This window comes from Neopsephotus bourkii, unplaced genomic scaffold, assembly GCF_033783945.1.
Source record: "Neopsephotus bourkii isolate Nb327-2 ecotype Australia unplaced genomic scaffold, CSIRO-AGI_Nbou_v1 NB_1120, whole genome shotgun sequence".
NCBI lineage: Eukaryota > Metazoa > Chordata > Aves > Psittaciformes > Psittacidae > Neopsephotus > Neopsephotus bourkii.
Window position 1 is genome coordinate 3,407,623 of NW_026901606.1, and position 15,516 is coordinate 3,423,138.

The 15,516-nt window shown below is 38.7% G+C and overlaps 1 protein-coding gene across 2 annotated transcripts in view; it reads right to left on the reverse strand.

Annotated features, from left to right (window-relative positions):
• Window positions 1-15,516, reverse strand: part of ARHGEF3 (Rho guanine nucleotide exchange factor 3) — a 121,124-nt gene that overhangs the window by 76,841 nt on the left and 28,767 nt on the right. For both annotated transcript variants that reach the window (XM_061362488.1, XM_061362489.1), the window contains exon 3: window positions 2,269-2,335. In XM_061362488.1, the coding sequence (XP_061218472.1) occupies window positions 2,269-2,335 (67 nt within the window). The remainder of the gene's footprint in view (window positions 1-2,268; window positions 2,336-15,516) is intronic.

Here is a 15,516-nt window from a genome sequence, read left to right on the forward strand (position 1 = left end):
ACCTTCCCTCTAGAATCAGCTATTTGCTGGACACCTGACCATAAAACCTCTTCCAAGACCAAATTAACCCAATGCTTTGTGTACGTGTAGGAGGAGCATAGAGCAGAGAGAGTGCACTGCCTTAAGAAATTTTAAATTTAGACTGTATGTCTGAATTTAATTTAAACCAGGATTTATTTCCATATTAAAAAAAATAAAAAAAAAACCCTCCCTTCTCTCCATTGATACCTAAACATTGCCCAAAGTTCAGGAAGTAACTGCTACCATTATCTGAAAATGACAGCATTGGTGGATACACATAAATGAGATCATCTTGTAATGGAAATCCCCACTGAGAGAATTAAGCATGATCTCTAACATAGGGCTTGAAAGAGCTGCTCAACACAGAAAAAACAGCTTCTCCTCATGAAATAAACTTAAGAAAGAAGAGCCAAAGCGAAGTGCAGAGGAGTTTCCTTGGTATATGTTTATCAGCTGGGCCTTCCTTATCTTACTTTGAGGTTTACGGTGGTGTATGTTCAAGGATGCTTTAACACACTCACTTTATCAGCATGGTACACAGACATATAAAGCAAAAATCTGTGAACCGACAGCAAAGTGAAGACAGGTAGATGAACACAATGTGACATGCAGTGCTTAACCACCACCTCAGTTTTTAGAATCATAGAATAGTTTGGGTTGGAAAGGACCTTAAGATCAAGTTCCAACCCCCCTGCCATGGGCAGGGACACCTCGCTCTAAACCATCTCACCCAAGGCTCTGTCCAACCTGGTCTTCAACACTGCCAGGGATGGAGCATTCACAACCTCCCTGGGCAACCCATTCCAGTGCCTCACCACCCTAACAGGAAAGAATTTCTTCCTTATATCCAATTTAAACTTCCCCTGTTTAAGTTTTAACCCATTACCCCTTGTCCTGTCACTACAGTTCTTCATGAAGAGTCCCTCCCCAGCATCCCTATAGGCCCCCTTCAGGTACTGGAAGGCTGCTCTGAGGTCTCCACGCAGCCTTCACTTCTCCAGGCTGAACAGCCCCAACTTTCTCAGCCGATCTTCATATGGGAGGTGCTCCAGTTCCCTGATCATTCTCGTGGCCTCCTCTGGACTTGTTCCAACAGTTCTGCGTCCTTTTTATGTTGAGGACATCAGAACTGCACACAATACTCCAAGTGAGGTCTCACGAGAGCAGAGTAGAGGGGCAGGATCACCTCCTTCGACCTGCTGGTCACGCTCCTTTTGATGCAGCCCAGGATATGGTTGGCTTTCTGGGCTGTGAGCGCACACTGAAGCTGGCTCCTGTTCATTTTCTCATCGACAAACACCCCCAAGTCCTTCTCCACAGGGCTGCTCTGAATCTCTTCTCTGCCCAGCCTGTAGCTGTGCCTGGGATACTTAAATGTTTTGTTGGAAGAAGCTCAGAGAAAATACATTTATATGGTCTCCTATATACAAAACTGAACTCTGTGGATTCAGTGTAGGTCAGTCCATATTACAGGTAATGGTAATTTATTATACCAAATGAAGTTTGCAAGGCAGAAAAGCCCTTTAACCAGAAGATTACAATAAGACTATGATTTAAATACAATATGTAGTGACAGCTCCTTCTCCTAGACTGTATCCTAGGCTACAGTACTTACAAGGCAAACACACTATTGACATCTGAATGCTACCACCATCACATTCAGTTTTCCAACAAACCACAGAATGACAGGATGGTTTGGGTTGGAAAGGACTTTAAGATCACCTAATTTCAACACCCTTCCATGGGCAGGCACACCTTCCACTAGACCCTGTCACTCAAGGCCCTGTCCCACCTGGCCTTGAACACTGCAAGGGATGGGGCATTCACAACTTCCTTAGGCAACCTGTTCCAGTAACTCACTTATCTAACAGTTGGGAATTTCTTCCTTATACCCAACCTAAATCTCCCCTGTTTAAGTTTGAACCCATCACCCCTTGTCCTATCACTACAGTCCCTGACGAAAAGTCCTTCTCCAGGGGACAAAGAGTGGAGAACATGAATCTCAAAGAATTAATCTACATGCGAAGTACAAGTCTGAAACCTGAAGCAGAAACAAATAAAAGATCCTTTATACCACCAGCAGATATTAAGGTTCTCTGTTTCACTTGTATGGCTTCTTCATATACCTTTTCAATTAATTACTGTTGGAAAACACATGCTTCCATATTTACTTGCTCAGCTACCCAAACAGAAATGAAGCAGGAAGGAATGTTACAGAGTATGACCAAAATAATATCAAAAACTTACCCCTCTGAAATTCCAGCTCTTGGTAGAAGGAAACAAGGAAAAATTGTTCTGTTGCTGTTGTTTCGGCCTGCAAGATGAGACAAAGGAAAGTGTTACATTTTCAGCTCATTTTCTGTATCAATAACAGAATGATTAACAGATGGAGAAAAGAAAAAGACAGTCTTCAAGTACTAAGATACCTTAGATATCCTTGGCTGTTCTTCTGATGGGTTTCTCTCTTCAATTCAGTTAAATGTCTTAATTCAGATGGAGAGCTAAGAGACATAGCAGCCTTACAAACCTTCAGAGACAGTGACTTGATGTCTGACAACAGCTCATTACTCCTACTCATCTTCAATAACCAGACACAACCCAGATGTGAACAGTGTGGATCTATGAAGCTGCAATTATGCCATGTGATGCAAGATGGTGCAGACTGGCAGCTGTACTTGATGGGGACACTGAAGAGCCTTTAATCCTAATAGGAAAGCTATGTGAAGCCCCAGTGTAAAGCAAGCTAGCCATACCCTTGTGTGACGCTGAAAAAATAAGCTGACTTCTGTTTTTACTCCTTCCAAAACCCTTTCTCCTACCCTATAATTATCACTGCACAATTATTTCTGAAAAGCAATGTAGCATTCTCCACTCTTAATAAGTGCTTTTCACCAGTAAGGTCTTAAATGACTTGACAAAACATAGGCAAACATTGCTGAGATTTTACACATGAAGTCAGATCAAAGCTTGACTGACCTGTTGTAGCTGACCAAACCAACAAATTGTTTGACAGCGGGACCTAAGTGCTGAGCACACTGCAACTCCAACTATACAATTATAGCGATTACAGAAGCCATCACAAATAACAATAGGAACAAAAAACTTTGTTAAATAGCAAATGTAATGGCTGCCTGTCAAACCTCACCACCTAACAACAACAGAACACATTTGCAGTTAAAACACTGGACTAACACATGAAAGATTCAGGAGTCACTGCTGCTACTTATAGCTCCTGAAGGGCTCCAACACGCTGTGCCCCAGTTTCTTTTCTGTAGAGGCAGGATAGCAGTAGTTCTCTCTTTTTTCTATCTTCTCTATTTTGGTGTAAAATATTTGCTGGCATTTTTCTTATGTATGTTAAAACACATCATCAAGCAAATGATCACAGTAGATGGTTTTAGATGCCAACATAACACAAAAAATATATCACAAGAACTGAGCCATTTTTGTACCATCAAAGGTTGAGATGCAAGTTGTCCTGGGTTCAGCAGTAGCAGTTGTTTTTCTCTTTCTTGGTAGCTGGTGCAGTGCTGTGTTTTTGACTTTTGGCCTGGGAGCAGCGCTGATAACACCAATGTTTTTAGTTGCTGCTCAGTAATGTTTACTCTGACTAAGGACTTTCTGAGTCTCATGCTCTGCCAGGGAGGAGGGGAAGCCAGGAAGAAGCAGAGACAGGACACCTGACCCAAACTAACTAAAGAGGTATTCTGTACCACAGCACATCAGGCACAGTATAGAAACTGGGGAGAGTTAACCGGAAGGGCTAGATCTCTGCTCGGGTCAGGCTGGGTATCGGTTGGCGAGTGATGGGCAGGTGTATCCTCTTCCCTTGTTATTTCCCTTATCATTATTATTATTGGTGGCAGCAGTAGTGGGTTTGCGTTATAACTTAGTTACTGGACTGTTCTTAACCCGTGGGAGTTACATTCTTTTGATTCTCCTCCCTATCCCTCTGGGAGCTGAGGGAGAAAGGAGGGGGGAGTGAGTGAGCGGCTGCATGGTTCTGAGTTACTGGCTGGGCTTAAACCACAACATAAGTCTTACTGGTTTTTCATTCTAACAGCCAGCCAACCAGAAAGAATATCAGTATTTGAAACACACTGATAAAATAACTGAAAAGCACAAGGCAGCTTACATGACAACCTTTAGTTACCATTAAAAACCATCCCTCTAATAAATCTTTCTATTACAGCTTTCGAAGTTAAAATATGTAAAACTGAATTTCTAACCCAAAAGCCTCACTGGAACTTTAACTTTATGGAAGAAGAAAAGTATGATTAACAACAACAATTTACAGTTTAGAAACTGCCCTAACAGTGTTTTGCACCATTTTTAGTCACAGGTAGTCTCACAGCAGAACAAGTCAGTACTGAGAACTTTCTATAGAGGGTTGTGCTCCTTAGGAACTTCAAAAAATAAAATAAAATCTCATGTTTAAACTTCCATTTCTGCTTTTTATTTTGATATTTTAATGCTGTTCATGCCTTTATTTTCTCAGTTCATTCAGAATTGCACTAGTTCTGGTTTAGTTAAGCTGAATATAGGGGAAATAAAAGACATTTCATTTTCAGTATAGCAGAATTTCTGATGGACAGTTACAAGGGAAAAGAAAGTTTCATTAAAAATTATCTCTCCCACAATCATTCTGTAACAAGAACTGAGAACTCTGTAATAAGCAATACGTTTGTCCTATCATTCATCTATACTAAAGCAACAGCCATCCACTAGAAGACTGATGACTAACCATGTTATCATGGATCTACCTTCCTATTCACTGAAAGCACCCCAGACTACACAACAACAGCCAGTCCTTACAGAGAGCAGACAATATTAAATCTGTATTTTGCCAGAACAAACCTCTCTATTATTTTATTATTTTAATACTATTGTGGTGTTATTAAAGAGCCTTAAATGCAGCAGCCTAAGGAAACAAGCCACTTTTGCTAAAAGGAATTAATTAAAGAGGTAGTGAAACATTGAAATCCCTATATGCTCCTCCATGACTCACTGGCCTGATCTGATACATACACAGAGTGTAACTAAACTCTTTGCAAACTGTTTTTTTCCCCGGAGTGTGCACAGCTCTTCTAATGAGCAGAAATCAGGCTGAAGTATTAAATTTACTTACCACCCTATGGGCTACCTTAAAGCATTTCTTCAAAAACTTCTGCTTTTATGCATCTGGCCTGGCCACTACTTTCTTATTTTTTATTCTGTCAGGGGTATTCAAAGCTTAAGCTTGTAACACAGTGAACACATCAAGTTTAGTTTCCCATTACAAGCAAGCATTTCATGCAGCCAGTCTCAAACTTACCAAGATATTAAGGCTGCAAAAGTACCATTCCATTATCTTACTTACAGACTGGTTAGAAATCTCACTGCTCCCATAACTAGAAATTGTCTAGGCTAACATATTAATAAATAGTTTATAACCACCATTCTGAACCAGCATTTTTCGGCTGAATAAACCCCTAAATCAAAATGAAGTAAAATAGAAGTTCTGGTTCTCAACTGCACCTCAAGTAACAAAATACAGTTCTACCAAAACCAAGACCTCATTACAGTGTTAAGTTTGGTCCTTCACTATCTTCAAGTTATTTTGATCTCTTGATCTTCCTGTCAACATCAGCGGGAACTGTACTGAAAATAAGGAGAATATTGCAGATTCTTTCAAATATATTTTAAATCGATGTCTTGCTATTTTTGTTTAGGGCACTACTCCTGTTACTTGTGAACATTCTGTTTACTGGGTAATTCTTTTCTGAATTGTAGCAGTATATAAGCTAACGAAGAAATAGCCTGCCTCTATTATAAAACTATTAAAATACTAAACTGCTATTTGATAATTTATATACAAAACCACAAAGCTACAAAACTGTCAACAGATTCTATTTTTCAATAACCAATAAATGTTATGCTTTGATAGGAGGGGTATTATATCACTATGTGTATTAGAACCACTAGCTTTGGAAATAATTTACCAGACCAATAATAAAAGTTAGCACTGGCATAAGTAGGTAGCAGACAGAACAAAATAAAACGTTAGCTTAAAGATGGAAAGAGGAGACAAATTAATGGGCATTAACAGTGACGAGCAGATCTGACTTAGGCACCTAAGTCTAAAATAAATTACCTGGATAATACAGTAAGACTTTTCAGATGTCATGAGCAAGACAGGGGTGGTTACTGCAATTGCATGCAGTGTGACTAGCACTCTTGAAATACATCAAATAGATTATCACATACTAAGGTCATGGTTGAGAAAAAGAAGTACATAACGTGTGAGGGAAAGAGAGGAGTTCCTCCCTACAATTACTTACAACATTTAAAAGTAATTTAAAAGCTGTAATACATAATACTTGACCTGTCTTAAAGATGGATGTTTCTTCATTTAGCTAGAAGTCACGAAAACATTCTCTCCCCGCTACTGCAGCTTTAAGAATGAAAGACTAGAAGGTGGGATTATGTAGGAACTCTTCAGGCTGTAGGAGGGAGGGGGTCACCAAACCTGTCAGCTGAGCTTGGTTTGGAGATCTCTATGGCAAGTTTACCTTGGAAATAAAAGCCTAAAACCAAGTTCATCCAATCTGAGAAAAGTGCAAGCAGAGGCCTGTCACTTGGATAGGCAACTAGGTGGTGAAGACACTTAACTTGCAGCCAAGTCTGAGTGTCAAATTCCTTCTCCTCCTCCTCTTCACTATATATTTTAACTGTTTACCTTCCATTTAATCTTTAAACTCTAACCCTGGCAAAGTAAGTCATGCAAAATGGAGTCTTCACAACTTGGTTACTCAGATGTTGTCGTGGTTTAAACCCAGCCACGCAGCTTGTTCACTCGCTCCCCCCCCATTCCTCCCTCCCCCTACTCCCAGAGGGATGGAGAGGAGAATCAAAAAGAATACAACTCCCACAGGTTGAGATAAGAACAGTCTAGTAACTAAGGTTAACACAAACCACTACTGCTATCACTAATAATAATAATGATAAGAGAAATAACAAAGGAAGATAATACAACCCCTCACCACTCACTGACCAATAACTTGCCCCACCCCCCCGACCAAGCACCTACCGGTACCTAGTCCAACCCCACAGAGAACTAGCCCTTCCGGGTAACTCCCGGTTACATCCTGGGCATGACATGCTGTGGTATGGAATACCTCTTTGGTCAGTTTGGATCAGGTGTCCTGTCTCTGCTTCCTCCCAGCTTCCCCTCCTCCCTGGCAGAGCATGAGACTTACAAAGTCCTTGGCCAGTCTAAACAATTGAGCGGTAACTAAAAACATTGGTGTTATGAGTGTTGTTCCCCGGCCAAAAGTCAAACCACAGCACTGCACCAGCTACCAAGAAAGAGAAAAGTGACTGCTACTGCTGAACCTAGGATAAATGTACCTTAGAGCTGTTGAAACATTTACCAGGGAATGAATGTACCGTACTCGCTTGCCTACAATTTTCCTAGTGATCCTGCAGTTCAGTAAGGATAATTTGGGATTTTACTGAAAACAAACACACTTATAATGTAGGAAATTCTGACACTGGTAGTAAGTATCCTCTGAGTTGTGAGGCTCTGTCTTTAACCAGTGTGCTTCTACCATTATTTCATAGTCTGGAGAGTAAATGACCACAGAATTAAATACATAGTGAATTACTGGATTAAGATTTGTAAGGTCTCTGATTCTATGAATCATAGAATCATAGAATAGTTAGGGTTGGAAAGGACCTTAAGATCATCAAGTTCCAACCCCCCTGCCATGGGCATGGACACCTCACACTAAACCGTATCACCCAAGGCCTCATCCAACCTGGCCTTGAACACTGCCAGGGATGGAGCATTCACAACCTCCCCGAGCAACCCGTTCCAGTGCCTCACCACCCTACCAGGAAATAATTTCCTCCTTATATCCAATCTAAACTTCCCCTCTTTTAAGTTTTAACCTATTAACCACTACAGTCCCCAATAAAGAGTCCCTCCCAAGCATCCCTATAGGCCCCCTTCAGATACGGGAAGGCTGCTATGAGGTCTCCACACAGCCTTCTCAATCCAAGTCCTAAATCAACATGAATAAAAGTTCTGTAACTTCCAGTATCCATCAGTTAATTTATATTAATTAGCTTAATTACAGTAAATCAACTCCCTATGCTTTTTGTGACACAATGCTGTATTAGACACTGCCCCACACAGAGCAAACCTTTAGCAAAGAAAAGCACTTGTAGAGGTGGGGAGAAAGATAAACTATAAAATAAAAAACTACCACAGATAGAAAAATGCTGTTTTCTTTATTTTCCTTCTAAGTATGTATGACAGAAGTCTGTATACAATGAAGACAAGATGTTGCCATAACTCTAATAAATTAGGAAGTGGATTAAGGATAAACATTGGTTGGTTTTTACTGAATTAAAAATAAAGTATCTCCATCAAGGCTGAATTAGGTATTATTTGCCTTATAGTATGTTTATGTTGTCCCATCTGCTGCTGCCATTCAGAAAAGTAATCTGGTATTTTATATTAAACCAGCATCACTATAAAGGTTTGTCTGGAAACAACACACTGATCCTTCTTAAAATGATTTCACAAAAAAATCCCAAACATTAGCTGAGTAAGTACATACCTTGCATATTACAGTTCCACCTTGGAGCTTAAAATTAAAACTTGATTTTTTTTCTTCTCACCTTTTACCAGTGGCAGTAACATTTACAGATCAATGAAACCGTAATTTTTGCAATGACTGGATATGACTTTTAGCTAGTCTTTCTGCACACAACTCAGGACAGAACCCAGTCATGTTCCCCAGAATGTTGCTGACAATACTAAGAAAAAGAATTAAAAGTCATAAAATAATGCTTTAATTCTTCAGCTGTGCAGAGTTTTCTGTTTAGGTTCCCTCACACATGGTACTATGAATAGATATAATGTAAACATTTGGTGGACAAAGACATCCTCACTGAATTCTTTATTTAGACACAGTTTTCAGACGCCAAATTAACACGATTCCCCAAATAAATCAGTGGAGGGTTTCTGCGCAACCCTTACTGTGCTGTACATTATAATGACAACACATATATAACGGAATCTAAAGACTACAGCATGCACTGAATGTTTTAAAGCTTCTGCTACATTCACTAACAAAAGTGTGCTATCTTTTCTGAAGCATGACAAGATAAATGAACGATTTATGTCAGTTTACATTAAGCTCACGTAACTTTTACATCTTCATCTGATCCTGCAGTCCTCCTGCACACAGAATCACTGACTACAACAGTATTTTTTTAGATATGAACATTCAAGCTGTGTGTGCTTTGTTTAAAACTACTCAGCTGCTACATCTGTTTGAAGATAAAAGCGCATTTCACCAACCTACATGAATACTCTCTCAGATAATAAAAGGAAAGCTCAAATCACTTGGAGACAAGCTGCACTAAGTAAAAATTCTTTTCAGTCTGCAAAAAAGAGAAAGGTTACTACAGCTGTGAATATTTTATGAAGATACTGTTAAATAATAAATAGCATGTGCTATTCAGAACTTCTCTTTGTAATGTCATCAGCTCAACCTATCAAAAGCATACACTATGTACTGTTCAGAAAAGCACTTTTATTTTAACGTACTGGGAGATTTGTGATACTAATTACAAAGAAAAAAAATCAACATGGTTTACCTGGTGAAGCCTGAGATACACAGGAGCATTTCAGCTTTGAACAATAATTCTGAACAATACTGATTTCTCTTGGACGTTTTAAGTTACAGATATTTGAATTAATGTACAATAATAAACTAATGTAATTGAACACTTACTACCTTGAGGGAAACAAAAATACCCACCAAGAAAAAAAAGCCAAACAGATGGCTGGTTTTTACTAGCTGGGCTGACTTCCTGAATACTAACATAATCTTTTATTGTCCTACTATCATGAACTATGTGTCATAAATGTATTAAGAGTGAAAACAGCCCTTGTGAATCTGGCTCTACACAGAGGAAAACAGCAGCACTGAAGTAGGTACATCTGAAAGTGAGCTGTCCCACACCTACTCTTTTCCCATGCTTTCTTCAGAACATGTTTACTTATACAATGAAGCAACGCACAGCACCATAAAATAGCCCATCAATAATAAACCCCAAAGAAGCTGCAAAATGTAGTTTTCTTGTTTCTGTATTTGAATAATTTCCTGTAGAAATTAATACTAATTTTATGGAAGAGGAAAAAAAGCTGAAGACCACATAAAAATCTACATTTCTATCCAAAAATCATATATTCCTAATGTAACATTTCATCTTTTGAAGAAATACGGGCTTGTTTTAAAGCCTTAAACATCTTTCTTAATATATAACTACTGCAGATCAATGCAGTAAATAATGTCTGGTATACATGACTATAAAAACATCCCCCTTGACATATATGAACTCTACTCCCAACTGGAACAAAAAGCCCTGGCTACTAGCCAGGAGGAGGCTGCAGGCTTTTCTGCTGTTTGTCAAAGGTATGGCTAATGCTAGGGAGGGTGAGAAGCGAGTCCTGGTATTATGTTTCTGTAACAAAATATCACTGTAAGATCAGAAAGATTATTCACTGGCTCACTTTGAATGCAGAGCCTAAAATTATTCCTGTAGCATTTCAAAAATCCTAGGAAGGAGAAATAGCAGTAACATGTTTGTTAATTTTTAGTTACTACTTCATCCCACTGTTGTATCACAGATACATGCTGAATTCTTTACAAAGAGAACAACTCCTCATTGAAAAGAAATGCTTGCTTGCTCATCTCCACCCTACACAGCCAGCCATCAAGATAAGATCCTCTGGCCCGTGGGAAAAACAAAGATCTGATGATAATGCTTAAATGGCTGCCATCATGAAAGTGTGAGAAAAAGCAAGCCTCGGGCAGAAACATCACAATATTCATGCTCAAGTTGAGAACAAGTCTATTCCATTTTTATTTCAAAATAGAAGCTGCTATTGAGAACCTATGGCTGTGAAATCCACTTAGCTTAGCATGACTGTATAGCTACTGGTTAGACAGAAACAAAAAGGTTCACCCAGAGAAAGCATACCAGGGATTTCTTAGCAATTTGTGAAACACAACCAAACTGCATTTTAAGCCTGTAGAGAAGCTACTAACATCCTCAAATTGCACCAGTCAAGTCCAATCACATCATGTTCTTGATAAAGGAAATGGGTGTTTTCTGAAAGTCCTTTTTGTTTAGATTCACATTATCTGACTCTCTCAGTGAAGGTAAACATGAACTCCTGAAAAGCTTTGGTTGACCAACAGGCTTTTAGAAAGATCAGAATAGAGAGGGCAACACTACTTAAAATAAGTAACGTTTGGGGACAAGTCAATCCAAGATTTTATAGCTCCTATACTGCTATTCCTTTATCCCTTCATTTGCAGCTTCACCTTTTTCTGCATTATAGCTTCTACATCAACTGCAAAGGCCCAAAATGTAGGTTTGTAACAAAAAAAAGTCAAATAGGATGGTTATTAAGCCACTTTAGAGGCTGCTCTGTGTTGAAAAGCAAAGAATTCCTGTACACCTAAAGAGCGCTGTAAGATGTTTTCACACCTTACTCTCAAATATATGGCATCAAGCCAGTCAGTCAAGGAAGGAAACCTGCTTTTATTAAATGTGCTCATTTATAAAGGACTGTAACTTTCAGAATACTGTTTCATTGAGAAAGATTATTCTTGCATGAAGAATAATCTTACATTGAGTGACAAGAACTGCACTTGTAATTTCAATCAGACAGACTAGAAAGTTTTAGATCAAAATCGTAACAGGATGTTACAGAGATGTCACCACTGGAGCTAATAAACTAAACTTCTCCAAGTGCATGCAATCATGCCCATAACTTAATCTCAGCATACAGTAACCACCCCCCAACAACTATCTGATTGTAACACAATTTTATGGGCACTCTAGTTCTGCCCTCTGCCATGTCTGAAGGATTACAGGCTTTCATGGCAAATTCCATTTAGCTATTTTGTCACATATAGTTCAACAGGGACATGAAAACCTCACCAAAGGTTACTTTCTGCAGCATACTGAGTCATCCTCAGCACATGAGCCAGTATTTCACTACGCCAAAGCTAAAACACAGGCACCAGAACTTCTCACAAGCTTTAGGCATTGTCAGTTAATTAAGAAGTTAAAAAGTCAAGAATTCATCAATTTATCAATAACAAAACCTTTCACAGGAAAGAGTTTCAATATTTACAGAAAGTCTGAGGGAAAAGCTTCCAATTATTCAAACAACCTTTCCCTCTTGCTACAGCTTTTTATTCAGAAATTTAAACTCCCATGACTTGGGATTTCCCTCCCTTCCCCACTTCAGGTGCTGTTTTTAAAGATAAAAACCCACCAAACACCCTTTTTTCTTTTAGAGGAATAAGAAATCCAGAAGAGCACACTTCCAGTCTGATATGATAAACCCCAAAGTTCTACAAAATATTTAAGAAACAGCTGAAATATCTGAGGCAAGCAAACATTTTTAGTTATATACCCAATGCAACCAGTTTTCTTTAATAAGCTGCCAGTATACTGAATTTGTTTTACCTCAAGTTACATTATATGCACCAAAATTAACTACGAGAGACCCTGAATCAAAGTTTAAAATAATATGTGGTATATACATACATCAAGATCAAACTAAGCAACTTTTAGACCCAATGAAGACATTTTGATTTGTAAGATTTCACTTGCATTATTAGCAGACTGCCCACTGAAGGAACCCAAAGGGAACAGTGATTTCATCTTCATTTTCATCTGTACAGCAACTCTTAAATTGCATACATAACTGCAAGAGCAACTATCAGACCCCTAGGCTTAGAAAACTCTTTTCGCCTCATATTTAACAAAGTGATCGTCATAATTTTCTTATTCAGTTTTAACATACTCTTTTAGATCTTGAAAAGAATAAGCAGTGTCCTTTCAATATCCATTACTTTCATTTCCCTTGTTTCAGTTCCTTTGATGTAACTCATTAAACTTCTTTTTGTGGCCATAAATCCCCTGAGCTCCATAAGCATTTTTCCTACTCTATGACAGTAGGGGTACCAAATCAAGCCCAAAAATGCTTTCAGTTTAGAAGCTCATTCATATCATAAACACCAGACCAGTTTCCCCTTTGTTCTAAATTAAAGTGAAATAAACACAAACAAGACAACTAGATGCACAAAGGCCAGTTTATGCATTCAAGGAGAGCTAGCTTCAACAACAAACAGTTTCAATAAATATTGCATCCTCTGACAGGATGTTCTGTTTGATACAAACACTGACAAATTTATTTCTGCAGAGAGTTTTTGAAGGCAGTTTATAAATAGACACTGAAGTCAACAAATACTGACCTCTACCATGTGACTGTTGTGATCTTGATCTTCATCACACAGTGAGGTCAGAAGGCTACCAAGATAGTTTTATCATCAAAAATTATGTAAACGCATTTACATAACAATGCTGCTAATAAAAGCTAAGTTATAATTTCTGAGCAGAGGACTTTGTACTACATATTTGGCATTGGAAGTTTCTTTACAACATGAAACATTTGAAGCCGGTGCCAAATTTAACACCTAATGTTTTTAACACTCTTCACTGGTCTGAGGGATGATGCTTCAGCACTACATTCAAAAGGTGTCTGAAACCAAACACCCCTTTCATAATATCTAGATTTTTATGTAGCAGAATGACTTCCCATTAAGTAAGAAAAAAAAACTCCACGCTTTCATTATTCATAATTTCTGAAGGGCTATTTCACCTGAGATGGAAAAGCAAAACATTTTCAGTTGTTAGTTATTATTCACAGCTGGGTTCCTGTGGGAACATTTTCTGCATCACTGTTGCCATAGTAATTACTATAGAAACCCTGAATGCAGTAGAGTAAAACCTGTTGAAACTATTGTTCTGTTAAAGCCCCAATCACAGTTTCAACACAGGACAGAAAATGTTCACTTATCTCTGCTTCTGCCAGAAATAAGTTATGGTTTCTAGTCTCTTCAATATAAATACACTAACTACATTACAAGCATTTCAGCCCAAGACCACTTTACAAAGGCACACAGAAAACTTTGATAATCTTGTTACAAGTACAAAATCCTATAATTATAAAATAACATGATACCAGTGATGACTCTGAATAAAGGTATTTGTTGTTTTGTCCCAGGTGTGAACACACACACTGATTGTTTTATTACTATTCCTTCTGAATTAATACATTTCCTGCAAAACCAGGAATCCACATGTTCACATGGATCAGACAAGGAATGGAAGATTTTGGGACCAGTGATGGGTTGATCTGTCAATGGAGAAAGTTTCCTCATCTCTTTCAAGGTAAGACTGGCTGCCCATGACTGGAACCAGGAAGGCCTATATCTTTCTTATTTTTTGTTAGTTATGAGATTTGTTATCGATTACCTTAACAAACGCAAGTGTTTAGTTGCTTTCCTTCTTCAATAGAAGAAATCCAAACAGATGCTGATTTGATCAATGATGCAAACTTAGTTACCGTTTCCTTTATGGCCACGGATACCAGAACTACTGTTGGTACCCAGAGCAACAGGAACAGAAGGTAAATCCTACCCTACTTCTTTTGAATATGCTTCTAGAGCCAAGCTGTTGAATTTTATCCCATCACTTATAGTATATCTCTTGATTAATAAAATACCATCTTGCTTTTGGTACAGCACTTTTCCAAATGCATAAAAATGATGTTCTGTGAAAAACTGACATGAAAAGATTTCACTTCACCCAACACTCTCCCCACTTCCAACAAAAGTGGGGTCTTTTGCATTAGACACAAACAATTTAACAATGCTGCAAGATTGATTGACAGCATTATTTGCCTAATACCCCTATAGGTAGATCTCTTAAGCTTGACAACCTCAAACTGGGAAATATATATGCAGCAATGCGATGAGTCAATCATTTGGGAGAAGTGGCATAGCAAGGAAGAACATACAGAGCTCAGCCTTGCAAGTCTAATGCTCCAGCACAGGCTCTTTTTTAAGGGTAAAGATTAACAATAAGAAGCTGCTTTCTCATTCTTAATAGAGGAATGTGGCAGCAGAATTAACTGAAGCAGCAGTCATATCCTGTGCATGGCATCTGACCTTGTGATCTCAATCTGAGTGTAAAGAACAGAGAAGCAGCACTGAGCACACATGATAAGCAGACAACATACACTCGCTGGAACAAACACTGCAAGGGGTAGAACTGATGAAGACTGGTTTCTGTGGAAGCAGTACCTGTGTTTCGCCCCACACCTCAGCACATTCTGTCTCATTAGCCCTCCGACACTTGCCATGGAAAGACTCTGGTTAGCGCAGAGCAATACATCTGCTGGTAGGGTCCTGCCCAAAGAACAGAACATGGCTGTACTCTCCGGCAGCCTTCCTTACAATGGTGATCTAACTGGGGTCTCTAACCCCCACCCAGATAAAGTTACATTAAATCTTATGGGTTTTGGCTCTGATATTTTTTGTATTTTTTTTTTAAATGAAACCAAACAATGGG